The sequence below is a fragment of the Myotis davidii genome, unplaced genomic scaffold (genome assembly GCF_000327345.1).
Source record: "Myotis davidii unplaced genomic scaffold, ASM32734v1 scaffold44, whole genome shotgun sequence".
In the NCBI taxonomy this organism is placed as follows: domain Eukaryota; kingdom Metazoa; phylum Chordata; class Mammalia; order Chiroptera; family Vespertilionidae; genus Myotis; species Myotis davidii.
In genome coordinates, this window is record NW_006299705.1 from 13,016,205 (window position 1) to 13,034,247 (window position 18,043).

Consider the following 18,043-nt stretch of genomic DNA (forward strand, 5'->3'; position numbering starts at 1 on the left):
CTAGGGGCTGCACCTAGGGATTGGGCCTGCCCTCTGCCACCCGGGAGCAGGCCTAAGCCAGCAGGTCATTATCTCCCGAGGAGTCCCAGACTGCGAGAGGGCACAGGCCGGGCTGAGGGACCCCCCCCTTCCCCCGAGTGCACAAATTTTTGTGCACCGGGCCTCTAGTTTATACAATAAAAGGTTATAAGGAAAAATGCTTGTATTCTTTTTATTACAGGTTTGAAATTAATGAAACCCAAGGACGTTTAACACTGATAGCCCAGAGGAGTGAGGGGGCTCTAGGCCATGTTTCCTTGTTCGTGTATGCCCAGAATTTGGAAGCACAGCTGGGGCTGGATTACAGCTTTACCCCAATGGTAAATTCTTTAAGAATGATAATGGTTTAGGTCCTCTATAAATGAATTAATATAACATAATAAACTATGACATATTTCCACTGTAAATTAGGGCAGAAGACTTCCACATAGTGGAATAGCTCTCTTCACTGATTTACTATAGCACATAAGTTGTATTTTCAATACTATTCTAAAGATTAATCTGTATTTTATTAATGCATTATTTTATGCAATATTTAATACTGAAGGGTTATCATGTTATAGGATTTATATCACTTGGTGACCTCAGACTGTTTCTTATGCTTCTTGAAAATTTAACTCTTGTATTTCACTGTTTTAATTTACTTTGAAACACATTTAGTGTTTTAAAATACATTTTACTTTGTCTCTTTATGCCTTTTATTTCTTAACCGAATGCTTATTTCCTTCTATTATTCCATAAATTTTACTTTCCAAACTTAGTATTGTCAATTCAAATTATTAAAAATTAAGCAAAAAAGGCAAAATCCCTGTCAAACCGTTTATTTCACTTTCACAACTATATTGTATTTCTTTCTATTCTGTAAAAATTCAGAGTGTATTTAAATATTATACTGTCTACTTTTACTTTCTTGACCAGATTCTTCACTTTGCTCATGGAGAACGGTATAAAAATGTTGACATCATGATTCTTGATGATGATATTCCAGAAGGAGATGAAAAATTTCAGCTGATTTTAACAAATCCTTCTCCTGGACTAGAACTGGGAGGAAATACAATAGGTAATTGAGAATTTGTTATACCCAGCTCCCTCTCCCTCATACTCTTTTCCTAATATGGAGCCAGATGTACAGGGATTAGTCTTGATGGTTTTTTATGTTTACAATACAAAATATTTTAAGTTAAGCATTTTGGAATTCCTGTGTCAGTGTAACAATGCTTCATGTGTGTGTGTGTGTGTATATGTGTGTGTGTGTGTGTGTGTAAAACGAAAGAATAGGTTGCTAACAAGATAATATTAAGATATTAAGTCATTTCCCTAGTTATTATAGGTTTTATTTAATTTATAAATGTCTTTCCTTTGAATTTGGAGTTGGCATTGGTTTCCTTTTTAGCAGAAGGAATGCCAGGGTAGCTGTTTTAGTGTCATCTAATTGCAGTAGTATTTACACATAGAGTTGAAATGTATTTACACCCGAGGACTGCCAATAGGAGCCATACTTCTTTGGTTGGAACAGTTTAATATTGTTACCAAAAATCATCCTGGTTCACTGCTCGTTAGCTATCATGCTGAGTGCTTAGAGAAGGTAGAAAGGAGAAAAATGAGGAAACCTCCTGGACACAGAACGGATTGAAAGGGCTCTAAAACAGGGACAGTTCTGACTCTGCTTTTCCGTTACTTTGACACCCATGGCCTGGCTGGTCACTCCAGGGCAGTGAAGACAGACATCCTTGTCTTGTTTCTGTTTTTAGTGGCAGTGCTAATTGTTCAACATGAAGTTTGTTGTTTTTGCTATTGGCTTCTCAGAGGTATCACTTCATCAGGTTGGGGAAACTGTCTTTTATTCCGAGCTTACTGAGTATTTTTATGTCATACACGAATATAAATTTTAATAATGCTTTTAAAAATTCCTTTGCTTCTTGACAAAGGGATTTCTTAACATAAAGTTGCGGGGAAATTTTCCCCTTGTTTTTAAGGTGATCCAGAGAAGAATTAGCCTACTTTACAATGAAGTACCAACATACTTCCCAGCACTTACAAGCCATTCTAGTTTCATTTATTACTTCAACATTTTTATTTTGACAGCCTTAATCACTGTCCTTGCTAATGACGATGGCCCTGGAGTTCTGTCATTTAACAACAGTGAGCACTTTTTTCTGAGAGAACCAGCAGCTCTCTATGTACAAGAGAGCGTTGCAGTATTATACATTGTTCGGGAACCTGCACAAGGACTGTTTGGAACCGTGACAGTTCAGTTCATTGTGACTGAAGTGGATTCTTCAGTGGAGTCTAAAGATCTGACTCCTTCCAAAGGCTATATTGTTTTAGAAGAAGGTGTTCGATTCAAGGTACAGTATAAGCCTTCACTGAGAGTCAATACTCATCTTTTAAATTTACAAAATAATATTTCCTTAGAAGAGCACCCTAGGTCCTAGAAAGATAAAAGTATTTCCAGCATAGATATTAGGAAAAGACATGGTTAGATGACTGTGTGAAAGTGCCATGTGCTATATAGTTTATAGAGAGCGCAACTGGAAAAATTTGCTCTGTGAATTAGGCATTGGAATGTGCAAATAAGAAAGGAAATATGTGTATTGCTATTTTAAAACTCAAGCATATTCAAATGGAACACTTCAATATATATGTCTATAAACCATAAGCTAAAAATGCTCTAAAACATTCTTTGCAGTCATGAAACATCAGCACAATCACTCCTTCCTGCCAGGTTTTCATTAAGTAAAATATAACTGCCTACTTCAGACGGCTTGTTTCAGACACAGGTGTCCTATGTGAATGGGAATAGCTCAGTGGAGAAAAAAATACTGGATTTGGATTACTTACAAATGTGATCTAAACTAGCAGAAGTTTATCTCCAGAATCCTCTTTTCCTATATATTAATAATTTTGTTTTTAAACTTTATTTTTAAAACATAGTTTAAATTTATAATAGCTAATTCCACTATTTTAACATATTTTAAGCTCACTATATAGTAAAGTATAATAATTCTAAAATAATATATTTATCCTAGTTCATCTAAAAGCAGTCCATCTAATAATTAAAAAGTTTTATTGATGATCAGTTTAAGTAAACTGAATACATTTTTAATGCATATTCATTTGCATATTTAATTTTTTACATTCTTTGAAATTTAGGACCTTTTAAATTTTCTTTCAAGGACAGTTATGTCTTCATATAGATTTTAAAGAATTCAAATTTGAAGTATTTTATGAATTTGCATTGCTTTAGATTCACATGCTATTTAAAAATGTTTTAAATTAAATTTAAAAATATTTTTAATTATCTTGTGTTTTTTTCTTTTTTAAAGAAATATTTTAATTGATTTCAGAGGAAGGGAGATGGAGAGCAAGATAGAAACATCAATGATGTTTCATTGATTGGCTGCCTCCTGCATGCCCCCTAATGGGGATCAAGCCTGCAACCCAGGCATGTGCCCTAACCTGGAGACGAACTGGGGACCTCTTGGTTAATAGGTCGATGCTCAACCATTGAGCCATACCAGGCCAGGTTGTGGTGTTTTCTTAAAAAACTTTTTTTTACAGTATATTTGAAGACCTTACTGTTCATTAGGCAAATTAAATGTTAGAGAAATTGGAATAAATTTTTCCTTCACACACATGATGATTTTTCCTCCAACATGTTTTTGATTTTGAGATATAAAAAATAAAATACACAAATATTTTTCAAAAATATATTTTATTGATTTTTTACAGAGAGGAAGGGAGAGGAATAGAGAGCTAGAAATATCGATGAGAGAGAAACATCAATCAGCTACCTCCTACACACCTCCCACTGGAGATGTGCCCACAACCAAGGTACATGCCCTTGACCGGAATTGAACGTGGGACCCTTCAGTCCACAGGCCGACGCTCTATCCACTGAGCCAAACCGGGCAGGGCAAATACACAAATCTTAAGTGTATGTCTCAATGACTTTAAAAATATGTATGCACCTATGTAACCACTCAAATTAAGATCTTGAACATTACCATCACTGGAAAGTTTCTTGCTCTCCCCAGAGGAAACTACTTTCCAGATTCTATCATTAAAGACTCATTCTAGCCTGGCCAGCGTGGCTCAGTGGTTGAGCGTTGACCTATGAACCAGGAGGTCGTGGTTTGATTCCAGATCAGGGCATATGCCTGGTTGTGGGCTCGGTCCCCAGTGTGGGGTGTTCAGGAGCCAGCCAATCAATGATCCTCTCTCATCATTGATGTTTTTATCCCTCTTCTTCTCCCTTCCTCTCTGAAAGCAAATTAATATTTTTTTAAAAGACTCATTTTACTGGTTCTTGAACTTCATATAAGTAGAATCATAGAGTATGTAATCTTTTGTGTCTCGCTTCTTTTGTGCAGTGTAATTTTTGAGATCTGTATGGCTGCACACATGAGTAGTTCTGTTTTTTATTTTTTATTATTATTATTTTTTTTGCTAAGAAGCATTTAATAAAATAGATCACTTTTTGTTTATGTATTCTCCTGTTGATGAACATTTGTGTATGTGTTTTAAATTAAGGCCTATAATGGTTATAAAGTTTTAGTAGCGAATCCTAGACTAGAATGAGGCTAACACAGTTGTTTAGCTAGAGTAGGATAAAGAGTTAGCAAAAATGAATATATAAATTTAATTTTAATCTTAATGTTATTTTTAAGTGCCATAAGTATTTATATTTAGACACTTCAGTGCCATACATAACAGTGTTGAAAATCTTGAAGTTAGTAAATGGAAAGAGTTGTAACTATAACATTATAGGGATCAATATTAGAATTTAAGAAAAGGTGATGTTTCCAAAACATATTATTTTATTCTCAAAAAATGTTTAACAGATTTCTCTGTCTGTTATAGAAAGACTATATTTTAGTAACTTTATCTTTTGATTTTGTTTTCAGGCCCTACACATATCTGCCATATTAGACACGGAACCAGAAATGGACGAGCATTTTGTGTGTACTTTGTTTAATCCGACTGGAGGTGCTAGACTAGGGGCACGTGCTCGAACCCTGATAACAGTTTTGCAAAACCAGGCCCCTTTGGGGCTATTCAGTATCTCTACAGTTACAAATAGGTATAGTTTATTCAAAAGGAAATTGCCGCTTCTGAAGCTAGTTAGGCAGTCTTTTTAAAAAAATGTTTTTATTGATTTTAGAGAGAAAGGAAGGGAGAGGGAGCGATAGATAGAAACATCAATGATGAGAGAGAATCATTGATTGGCTGCATTCTGCAGGCGCCCTACTGGGGACCAAGCCTGAATCCTGGGCATATGCCCTGACCAGGAATCAAACTGTGACCTCCTGGTTCATGGATCAGTGCTAACCACTGAGCAGCACCAGCTGGGCAGGATATATTTTTTGACATAGAGAAAATGCAGGAGGAAATTGAGCTCTGACTATCTTAAAAGGGATTTTTAAAATGTACTCTAGCAGATAGATTCAGAGAGGCCATATGCCCTCTCATAACAGGGACTGTCAGAAACCTAATCATGTCCTCCATAATGATGTTGTTAGAATTCTTATTTTCCCAAAGTTTACACTTTCAGGTAATGGCTTGCACTGTTTGTTTGTTTTTCCAATAATAATAAAAAGTGAGAAATAATAGAAATTATATTTAGTTACTCAGACTAAATAAATTATTCTTCAAAGATACCTTAACTTGATTATAGTTTAAAATTCCCTCTGTAGGCTGAAGATGTTTATTTCTATATTTTAGAAATATTTCAGTAGATCTTGTTTCACTGATACACTAGATCAGGGAATTTCTGACTTATTTTTTCTCTGTCATGTGTTTTTGTTTTATGTGAGATATAACAGTTTTATTTATTTTTTAGAATATGCAGCATGAAGTTACCGGCTTATCAGTATTTTGTTATGATTCTAGTATCAGAGTATTACATTTGTGCTTTTAAAAAATCTTCATAAATGAATATTTTTGAGCTGTAGAGTCTATTCTTCCTGCTGTATAAAATTTGTGGATAGAACTCACCATGGCTAGTGTAAATTTAAAAATGTATTAAATATATTATAGCATTGTGATATATATTTTAATATTCAGAAATTATGCTTTTTCTGCTTTCCATAATCCATTTGTTTTCTTTAGAGCCACATCTATAAAGATCGAAGAAGCCAACAGGACTGTATATTTAAATGTGTCACGTACTAACGGCATTGATTTAGCTGTGAGTGTGGAGTGGGAGACAATATCTGAAACAGCCTTTGGCATGAGTATGTTTCATTTCTTATGAGAACAAAATTCTATAACCAAGAAAGATTGCGTGTATAAAATTTACATATCCCCTCATAAATTGTATATTGTGGATTTGTTGAAAACGGAGAAAAGATATATAATTCTTTTATTGCACTCACAGATATTTATTGAAGGCCTATTATATGCCAGGCATAGGGCTAAACTCACAGAGCTTAGAATTTAAATGGGTGACAGAAATAAAACAAGTGAAAATCAGTGTGTAGTTTAAACTGTAATAAATGTTTTAAAGGGGATGTTCTTCATGTTGTGAGAACATAAATGAATGCTTCTCAGGCATATCAAAGTTTGAACTAAGAAAAAATGCTAGGTAGAGATTCTACTTGGAGGAACATGGGGGAAAAAGTGGGAAATGAATGAGGCAGACCTCTAGAGTCATTAACAAAAAGAACGTAAATGAAAAACTTTAAAATGGACATTGAGTTTAGAAATAAGGGGAGTGTTGAGTTTGAAGAGTTAGACAACACTAGATCATTCAAGAGGTTGAAGAACATGTTACGGGCATTTGTTTTAATCCTAGGATTAATGGAAAGCCTTTGAGTGCTTTAAGCATTGGGGAGGGTTACTAGGCACATATAGCATAAGGTGGCATGATCGCATTTGCACTTTGAAGATATCCTCAGTGCCATATAAAGAATGGGCTTCACTGTTTGAATAATAAACTCAATTGATAAAGTTTGGGAGGGATTATACACTTGTAAATTATGATATATGTTTTTTAGGGGGAATGCATATTGTGTTTTCCATATTTCAAAGTTTTTTCGATGCCTCGGCTTCTGGCTGGTGTTTCTTTACTTTGGAAGATTCAATATATGGTGTAATGTTAAGAAAGGTGTCTTCTACTGTTTACCGATGGCAAGGGGTTTTTATTCCACTTGAGGTAAGCATCGCTTATTTTACAGCAGACAAAATAAGATGTGCATGTAAATGTTGGCTACCTCGTGAATTACAGATATTCTTATGCCTTATATCCTAGGATTTAAATATAGGGAATCCTAAAACTTGTGAGGCCTTTCAGATTGGACTTTCTCCCTACTTTGTGATTACTCATGAAGAAAGACATGAAGAAAAGCCTTCTGTTAACAGTGTGTATACATTCACATCTGGACTCAAATTATTCCTGGTAAAAGAAACAAACAACAAAAAACTTTACTTTTTTGTAGATTGCTTTATTTAAAAGAAAAATTAGATTTGTAAGCTTGATCTAAATGGAAGTTAGATCTGTGGTCTGTGGTCATGTGAAAAAGGCTTTTGGCAAGTTGATGCTCATTTGAGCAAGGTGTCTTAATCTAGGGATAGTTTTGTCTTTCTTAAAATGACCTCTAGTTAGGCATATCTAGATATCAGAAGGATTTTCCCAGTTTTGAACTTCAAATACTGACTCATACTATTACTGTATTCAGATCCTTTTTTAGTTATATTCTACTTTAAATTTTTATTCCTACTGTTCTGTTTTTCTTGCAGGTTCAAACAATAATTATTTCAGAAAGTTCTCAAGTAAGATATTTTACTTCAGACAGTCAAGATTATTTAATTGTTGCAAGTCAAAGAAATGATTCTGCATTAACACAGGTGTGATTCTTTTAAAATGAACTTTTTTCTTTTTAATGCTATAATTAAAGCTCATCAAAGATGTAGTCTGTAGGATTAATATAAAATAACACCATAATTTGATTGGGGGAAAGTAATAAAGTAGAATATACATACTGATTAGTTACAGCTTATTTTAAAAAAATCTTCCAAATTTATTGGTAGCTATCCATCCCTCTGTATTCCATACGTACATATCTAACTTTCTATTAGCATCTTCACTTAAATACATTTTAAGTATGGAAGATTTAGCATATCCCCACTGAACTTTGGATTTTCTCTGCAAAACTTGTTCAGTGCTTGCTTTCATCTCAGGAAATTGCAACCTCATAAGTGCAATTGCTCTGGACGTAACCTTCATTACTCCTTTTTAATGACATCTAACTTATCATTAGGTGTTTTTGTTTATATCTTCCAATAATTGAATACAGACATTTTTTATTCCATTGCTGCTTCTCCCTCCTTAATCCAGGTCCCCATCACTTCTCTCTGACACTATTAGAGTACCCTCTAGCTGGTTTCCAAACTTCTTCTCTGACCTCCTCAGACCCATTCACAGTCAAGTGGCTGGGGTAATATTTTATTTTTTATTTTTTATTGATTTCAGAGAGGAAGAGAGAGGGAGAGGAAGATGGAAACATCAATGATGAGAGAGAACCCCCACACTGAGGATTGTGCCCACAACTTGGGCATGTGCCCTGACCGAGAATAGAACCGTGACCTCCTGGTTCAAACCACTGAGTCATGTTGTCTGGGCTGGAGTAATATTTTAAAACATTAATTAATATTGAGTGATTCCTCATTTTAAAACTTTATCTATTTCCAATTATACTCAGCATGCATCTAAGTAAGTAGGATAACCATATCTCCTTATTTGTCCAGGACAGTGTTGGGTTATGCCTGTTGTCCTGATATAATTACTAATATTGTCCCATTTGCTCGCTCAGGGACCCTTGTGATAAATTACATGGTCTCCCTAGCAAAAGACTCCTTACCTGTCTAGTCTGATACTCAGTTCCCTAGAACTGTTAGTTTCCTTCCAGTTAGACCCGTTTTAACTCAGATAATGACAAACTTTTGCTGCTTTGGAAATTTTGTCATTCTCTCTACCTTTATTTTCCTTATACACCCATAGTTCTCCATCACATCATTTCAGTTGTTATCTTTAGCACTTGTATCAATTTTATAATCATGCATCTATTTATTTTTTTATTTTTAAAATATATTTTATTGATTTTTTACAGAGAGGAAGGGAGGAGGATAGAGAGTTAGAAACATCGATGAGAGAGAAACATCGATCAGCTGCCTCCTGCACACCCTCAACTGGGGATGTGCCCACAACCAAGGTATATGCCCTTGACTGGAATCGAACCTGAGACCTTTCAGTCCGCAGGCCGACGCTCTATCCACTAAGCCAAACCGGTTAGGGCTCATGCATCTATTTAAATATTAGTCTGTTTGTTTGCCTTTGACTAATACTTAATATCCATAAATATCCTTAAAGGGAGATACGACTTTATTCATAAATCCTAGAATAATGCTTGGCTCATGTAAGGTTCCCAATTGTTGACTCAATAAATATAATTCTTTCTGAAATTGACTAGGTTGTATATTTGGGATTGTCTTTTAATTTTAAATGTATGAATACTCACCCTGAAACCTTGTATGCATTGCCACTTTTAGTACTAAAAAGTTTAGGTGTTTCTGTTGCTCGAGAGAGGGCTATGAATGATATTACAGTATCAGAAAGTTTCTAATCTAGTTCTAAATTTTTTATAGTTAAATGAATTCTCTTCTATATTTGGCATTCCTCTTTTCTTGCTATCACTGACTCCTGCCCAGATGTCTATTTGAAACTGACTTATTTTTAAATAACTTTGCTTTAAAATTCATTCTACCTGTATGTCCCCTCTCTCTCTTTTCTCTCACACTCGCACACACATACAGAAAAAAGGGGAGAAAGCTTCAGTTTTGCTACTTTCTCATGTATGAAAATATCCTCTCGACTAAATAAAAGGCTCTAGGAGAATAAACAGATGACACTGGTTAAATTACCGTAAGTGCTCAATTCCTCATCACGAAGGATTCTGTATTTGAACATTCTCTGCAGGTCTTCCGGTGGGATGGAGGAAGCTTCGTGTTGCATCAGACACTCCCTGTCCGAGGTGTGCTGGCCATGGCCCTGTTCACCAGAGGAGGCTCTGTGTTCTTAGCCATTTCCCAGGCTCATGCCAGGCTCAATGCCGTTTTACTGAGATGGTCTGGAAATGAGTTTATTAGCTTTCAAGAAGTGCCAGTCAGTGGGACAACACAAGTCGAGGCCTTGATTTCAGGAGATGATATTTACTTAATTTTTACCAAGTCTGTCTCTCTAGGTAAGAAGATATAATGTTTGTAATGCATACAGAGTTATCGAAATTAGTATTCATATAGTACAGTGGTCAGCAAACTGCGGCCCCTTGAATGTGGCTCTTCCACAAATACCACGTGCAGGCGTGCACATACAGTGTGATTGAAACTTTGTGGCTACACTTAAGGGGCCAAAGAGCCGCATGTGGCTCGCGAGCTGCAGTTTGACGACCACTGATATAGTATGTTGATATGAAAATGCTCTCAATAATTGTTTAGCTAAGTCATAGAATGTGTCTTGATGGATAAATATTGGCTGTCAGCTACAAATAGATTTTGGGGAAAAAATTGTTTAGTCCTTAATCTTTAGGGGTTCTGAACCACTACTTTAAAAATATTAAAATCAAATTGGGGAATGAGTGGGTAACGTGGAAAGATCTATGAAAAACTCTATGAAGATATTATACTTATAGCATAAGTAGGTAACTTTTTATATGACTGTACTTGGGGTGCCATGGATAATTTATAGTAGTAATAAATAGTGCTTAGCAACTTTTGATAAAACTTTAAAAATATTTATTGAATATGAATATGCTTTCTTATGCTTAGTGGAATTTTCATAAATAAAATTCCAACACTCCTAAAAAATAAAACATTTGTTGCTTTTTTTTATATTGGGTCATGATTAGTGGCTAACTATATACTTCATGTGATAAATGCAAAAAGAATTTAAATGTTTCCTAATAAGTTGTATTTCTGTTTAACTGAATGAATTCTGAGGACTCTCCTATAAAATTTGTGTTTTTTTATTAGACTTAATGTTTTTATTATAGTTTTCCTGTGTAATCGTCATTTTTTTCTGAAATGTTTGCCTTCAGATTTGACTTATATTTATTATTGTAGGAGATCAGAGTTCAATTGATATTTTCACCTGGGAGCCAGGACAGTCTTCTTTTAGATATTTTCAATCCCTGGATTTTGCTGCTAATAGGATCCACTCCTTCACACCAGCTTCAGGAATAGGTAAGGGATTTTCAACTGCTGGCTAATCCCGAGGGCAGTGGGAAAGCCTGAATGATTTTAATCTCACCAAATTAGAGGTAGTGTTACATTGCCAGACACTGGGTATTTTACTAAGGATGTAAAATCAAGATCTTGACGATAATATTTCCAGAAATCCTAGACTTTTCAAATGACTGATATTGATACTCTTAAAACAGGGATTGTGTTTGGTTGGAGAAGCAAGAAAAATAGTAAGATAATAATTCAAGGTAGAACCCCAATCGCATTTGCTCTGTGAGTGGTAGAATTGGAGGGGTTAAGGGAGCTTGAGCTCTGCCTGGGTGGATTGGTAGGAAATACTTGCGGAGTGGGAAAGATATGAGCAAAAGTGAAAGGCAGGGGTGTCTGTGGCTTTGAGAGCACGATGGGCAGACTAGCGTGGTGGGGACAAAGGATTTGATTCAGAACGGAGTGGTGGTAAGGTTGGAAACACACTGGAGTCTAAACAGGTGGGCCTGGAATGTTAGCCCGGGTTTGAACTGTGTTTCAGATGGTCCGGTGGTTCCCAGACATTTTGGTCTTAGGAACTTTTCACCCTCTTAAAAAATGGAGGCCCTCAAAGGGTTTTTGTTTGTGTGTATATCTACTGATATTTATTGTATTTGAAATCAAATGGAGAAATTTCAGACAGTTATTTATTAATTCATTTAAGAATGACAGCAATAAAGTCATTACATGTGAACATAAATAACATGCTTTATTTAAAAACAGAACACTGTATTTTCCAAAACAAAATTTTTATAAAAAGAATGGCATTTCTTTTTCGTTTTTGAAACTTTTCATATCTGGTTTAATAGACGATATCTGGATTTTTTTTGTCTGCATCTGTATTTAGCCTATTGCAATAATATCAATCATATGTCCTCTGGAAAATCCCACCATTCACTCATGAAAGAATGAGTGAAGTAGACAGACAACATCTTAGTATTATTATGAAAATATATAAGGTGTCCCCCAAAATGTAAACACACACTTTGAATAATTATAAAGGCAGTGTTTATTAAACTGCATTTCATCTTCAGAATTGAGCTATCCGCTGTTAAAATGTGTATACATTTTTTGGGACACCTGTACTTTTGACCTCACAGTCTCTTTAAGGGTCTCAAGACTCTTAAGGATCCCCAGACAGCATTCTGAGCATTACTGAGGCAGAGAAATCCTTGCAGGCATTTTAAAGACAAGTGAGGATCAAAGGCGTGTTTCACAACTCCACCTACCTGTGGTGCACAGAATGTGCCGGAGGCAGTAGTTTGTAACTGCCCAGGCCAGAGCTGATGTAGAAGCCTCTGTGGGTGGTTAGTGAAATGGAACTGAAATCAGGGGGAAATCAAGTAGGGGTTTAGACATCGGGAACATCAATGCATGGAGGTAGGTGAAATCACAAAAGTTAAAATTTACAAAGTAAATCATTGTGAAAAGAGTAGAGGATTTAGCACAAATACTGGAGTTTATTCTTGCAGGGGTTTTTTTAGGTGCCTGACTTGCTTTCTCTATCAGGCATTGTCACTTTTACTGTTCTCCAGGAATCAGAGGTTTTTTTTTATCTTCCATTTTTTAAATTAAATTTATTGGGGTGACATTGGTTAACATAATTATGTAGGTTTCAAGTTACAATTCTATAATACATCATCTGTATATTGCATTGTGTGTTGACTACCCAGAGTCAACTCTCTTTCCATCACCATATATTTGACCGCTTTTATCCTTTGCTACATTTTTGTAGATTCTTCATTTCACTTTGTTTTCATGTGTCCTACACCCCACTTCTCAGCTCTGTGTCCCCAGGTTTTCTCAGACCCTGGCACCTCCCATCTGGGACATTACTTTGTTTTCTGGCTTCCATGCCAGGTTCAGGCTTCCATGCCAGGTTCACTCTGTTTGTGGTGTCTACCTCTGTTCTGCTCATCCTCTCCTTGAATAACTTTTCTTTACATTGTCAGCCTCTGACAGGCCTTCACTCTGTGATGTTGCTGTGATAAACAACTTGAGTGATGTACTCATCATTCACTCAACAACTGATTCACTGAATAAATGATGGATCTTCCATCATGGACTTGTGTAGTTTTTGTCTACTTGTTCTTTAATTTTGTACCTTTATCATTTTTGCTTCTCTATACTTCAAGTTTTCAAGTGGACTAACTTCATCTACTTGAGTCGCTTATTATAATTCAAAATAGTTGCCTAATGAATGTTTTTTAAGGTTGAGGGATGCTGCCTGAATGGGCCATTAATTGAAGTTACAGAATTCTCTTTAAATACTTTAAAAAAATAGAATAGGCACGTTTCTAAAAGAATTTGTGAAAAAAATCTGCCAGAGGCTTGTTAAAAGACCCATTGTAAGGTTTCTTTATTCTTTTGTTTCTGTGACTTGAGGTTGTAGAAGTATGAAAAGATTATAGGTAATTATTTAGAATGGCTTATTATAGATCCCTTGAAAGCTGAAATTATGCATTAAATAATATTCAAGGATTTTATTATTTTGAATGTGTCAAATATTTTATTAAAAGCATTAGATTGGAGCCATGACTATGAGGATTACATATTTATTCTGGTTAATGACCTGACAGAGATTATTGGGTGGTGACTGAATTCTTTAAATTGAAGAAGAATAATGAATATAACAAAGGCTGCAAGGACATATAAATGTATCTCCCATTTCTCTCTTCTCTCCTTTATTATTTAATAGATATTTTTAGTGCCAATTATGTGCCAAGCACAGTGGTAGACCCCGAGAAAACACTGGTAAGCAGAATCAGATATCACCTCTGCCCTGAAGAAGTTTAACAGGTAATAGGGAAGAGATACATGTAAAATCACACAAATACGTTTCTGGCTACATACAGATAACTGCTATGAAAGAATAAAGAACTCCCACAACACAAAATGGAGAGGCCTTGACCTGGTCTAAGGGATGCCCCGAGAGTTTTCTTACGTAATTAGGTGTTAATGAGGCTGAGTTAAGCATAGGGTGGGCTCTAGGTTGAGGGAACAACATGTGCAAAGGTCAGATGGTAGCAGTGAGCATGAGCTTTTAAAGGACCAGGGAGAGCTCAAAGTGGCAGTGAGGGGAGAGTGGTATAGATTATAACTGAAGATGTAATCAGACCAGAGAGGGATTTAAAGGATTATTATCTTTATCCTAAAAGTAAGTGGATGTCTTTTATGAGAAGGTGATGAGGAGATGGAGAAAGATGGGGCCAGGGAGAGAGAAACAGAGACTGTGTGTGTGTGTGTGTGTGTGTGTGTGTGTGTGTCTTGGGTGGGGGGTTGTGTGTGTGTGTGTGTGTGTGTGAGTGTGTGAGAGAGGAGAGAGAGAGAGAGAGAGAGAGAGAGAGAGAGAGAGAGAGAGAGAGGACCCATGTCATGGGGAGAAAAGCTTAGAGAAGCTTAGAGGCTGGTAAGAGATGTCTTGAAGACAGTGTGGAGGCTCATGGCATGTTTCAGACTGAAGATGTTGCATGGTGGAGTTTGGAAAATGGTGGGTGATGCAGGTGGAAAATTGGACAAGCAGATTCATTCAAAAGATGTTTCACAAGTAAAATCCACAGGAGTTGATGGTAGATTAGATATGGGGGTATGTGATAGGGAGGATGTCAAGAATGAGTCTAATTTTTACATAGGTGGTAGTCCTATAACCATTATGGTGATCACTGGGAGGAAGTCCAGGCACTTAGGGACAGAGATAATGAGTTCATTGGAATCCATTGAGATGCCTTTGAGTCATTCGTGTGCAGATATTGAAGAAGTATTGCTGGTCAGAGCTTAGAAGAGAGTCCTAGACTGCAGGTATTGGATGTTCTACATGCAGTGAAGGAAGATGTAGAAAGAGACTATGTAGCGTGAGAGGAGGGATCCTCGAACCAAGCCTTGCTGAATTCCACTTTTTCAAGGGGAGGTGAAGGAGACTGTGTGGACAAAAGATTCAGGAAATATGGGAATCTATAGCTAACACTTACTGAATGTTATGTCCCAGGTCCTGTTGCAGTCCTTCAGTTTATTATATCATTCATCCTCTAAGCTCTATGTGTTGCTGGAAAGACACTCAGCCCCTTCTCTTTAGTCCTCCAATACTCTCAGCTTCATCAAAACTATTACATTTGAAAATCATTTGGATTAAGCTCATTACTCTCTTCATTCCTGTTCATTTACCATAAGAAGTGCAGGCCCCTGGGAATGAGATTCTCATTCGCATGTGTTCTGCTCATGCTCTAGACCAGTGGTCACCAACCTTTTGGACCTCAGGGACCACCAGTGGTCCACCGCCGCTCTAGACCATCTGGGCCCAGAGTTCTAGTCCAGATGCTCACATCTCATTTCCCCAACCCCCCAAATCCTCCACAGTGCCCTGTGAAACAGATACACTGTACCTCAAACTGTTTTCAGGATATTCTCTTTGCTCTGGAACTTGGCTCTCTCCTGAGGACACTGCTTCTCAGGAAGCTCTTCCTGGTGCCCAACCCCCCAAATCCTCCACAGTGCCCTGTGAAACACATACACTGTATCTCAAACTGTTTTCAGGATATTCTCTTCTCTTTGCTCTGGAACTTGGCTCTCTCTTGAGGACACTGCTTCTCAGGAAGCTCTTCCTGGCTGCTCCATCTTTTACTGGTTTCTTCTTATATTCCCAGGTCTCTAAATGGTTAAGAATGCTTGCTCTAGCACTTAGTCCTGGAATTTCTCTTTTACACTCACTCCTTAAGTAATCTCATCCATTTGCTTACATGTGGGATACTTTTAAATTTTTTATAGTTTTGCTAAATGGGAGATAATTCTGTAATCAGTACTAGTTAAAATCCTCTTCCCAAATAGACTCAAAGACACAGAGAGCATACTGGTGGTTGCCAGAGGGAAGGGGAAATGGGGGACTCGGTGGAAGAGTTGAAGGGATGGATAACTACAAATTGGTAGTTACAAATTAGTCATGGGGAAGTGAAGTACAGCATAGGGACTATAGTTAATAATATTGTGATAACTATATATGGTGCCAGGTGGAAATATTTACTGGAAACATCAGGGGGAACCCTTTAGAGCAGTGATGGCGAACCTTTTGAGCTCGGCGTGTCAGCATTTTGAAAAACCCTAACTTAACTCTGGTGCCATGTCACATATATAGAAATTTTGATATTTGCAACCATAGTAAAACAAAGATTTATATTTTTGATATTTATTTTATATATTTAAATGCCATTTAACAAAGAAAAATCAACCAAAAAAATGAGTTTGCGTGTCAACTCTGACATGCGTGTCATAGGCTTGCCATCACTGCTTTAGAGCATATAATTGTCTAACCACTATGCTGTACACTTGAAGCCAATACAAAGTAAACTGTAATTGAAACAAAAAAGGATAAAAAATATCCTCTTCCTCCAGTAGAGATTATTTTCTTTCCCTCATACATTCCTGGCCCAATTTCATGATCCTGAACAGTACAAATGCCTATTTTCTGAGAAAACACTCTCTGCATACATATGTTCAGATTTAAGCCTACACTTCCTACTCTAAATGTCTTATTACCTATTTGCTGCCTTGTAATACTAATCAGATTGCGAGGACGTGAATAGGAGTGTATCTCCCAGGGTTGGATGCATCATCAGTGATGATCAAAAAACTTTAGTTCATGATTTTCCTTGAGACTGTAGAATCAGTTAAACTTGAGAGGTGTTGAGATCCATCTGAAGAGTTTGGCCTTTGCTGAATGTATCCAGTTTTACAAAGCTTTATGGAAAATATATGATCATTTTGAAAATACAAACTTATTAGTAACTACTTTTTTAATCTTTACTTTTTATGCAACATTTACTAAATTGCAATAGTAAAATTTTTCCCCGTATATAAAAATAATCAGTAATTCTCAATACTTAAGAATATGGGATTTTAGAGTGGGTATGGGGTGTTCCATTTTATCGTATGGGTAAAAATTTTGGAAGAGACTCGTGGTTTCTGGTTCTATATGCTATTTTAATACCCAGTCTTATTTGATATTTGTATGTTGCAGTGTGTTTCAATGAGTACTGGAATTTATGCATGTTTCTTGGCGGTTTCTTTCTTTTCTCCTGTTTTAAGTCTGAAGATTTTTTTAGTGTTGTGTACAGTGTAGTGAGCACCCTTTCCTCCTAATGTCATTAAATACAAGTATGTGCCATTGCTTTTAATTATGAAGAGCATGGTTTTCCAATAACATTTCAAAAAGCATTGACAGAACATATTCTAAAGTCTTGAATTTGTTCATATTCTTTGGTTTAATTAACCACCTTTAAGAATTTATTAAGTGAACATAATTAAAATGGAGAATTAATTAAAATTGAAAAACTATATAGAAAACAATATTATTAAATATATTTTAAGATCAACCCTATAGATTATGCATTAAAATTACAAATATGAATGCTATGTAGTCACATATAAAAAACTATGCTATATATACACTATAAACATGGTATTACCCTTTTTAATTAATTTTTATATTTAGACTATAACTGTGCCAATTATGAATTCGTATGAATCACGACTGGAAGGAAAATAGAAAAATAAACCACTTAGTGGTAGGATTATGGGTATTTTTTACTTTCAAAAGTATCCTAGCATGCTATTCCATAAATAAATATTGAGATGAATACGAACAAATCCAAAATCCATTTGGCTTTTAGCATTCAAGATCACTTTTTAAGTGGGTTGTGGCTACATTGTCAGGCTTGCTCGATCTTTCCATAGCATTTAACAGTTATTA

The 18,043-nt window shown here is 36.0% G+C and overlaps 1 protein-coding gene across 1 annotated transcript in view; it reads left to right on the forward strand.

The window, feature by feature from the left end:
• The window catches only part of ADGRV1 (adhesion G protein-coupled receptor V1), a 481,118-nt gene that overhangs the window by 122,702 nt on the left and 340,373 nt on the right, over positions 1-18,043 (forward strand). Inside the window, 10 exon segments of the mRNA XM_006775582.2 lie at positions 221-359; positions 958-1,099; positions 2,125-2,387; positions 4,947-5,122; positions 6,151-6,275; positions 7,038-7,195; positions 7,292-7,438; positions 7,780-7,887; positions 10,016-10,280; positions 11,158-11,277. Of these exon segments, the coding sequence (XP_006775645.1) occupies positions 221-359; positions 958-1,099; positions 2,125-2,387; positions 4,947-5,122; positions 6,151-6,275; positions 7,038-7,195; positions 7,292-7,438; positions 7,780-7,887; positions 10,016-10,280; positions 11,158-11,277 (1,643 nt within the window).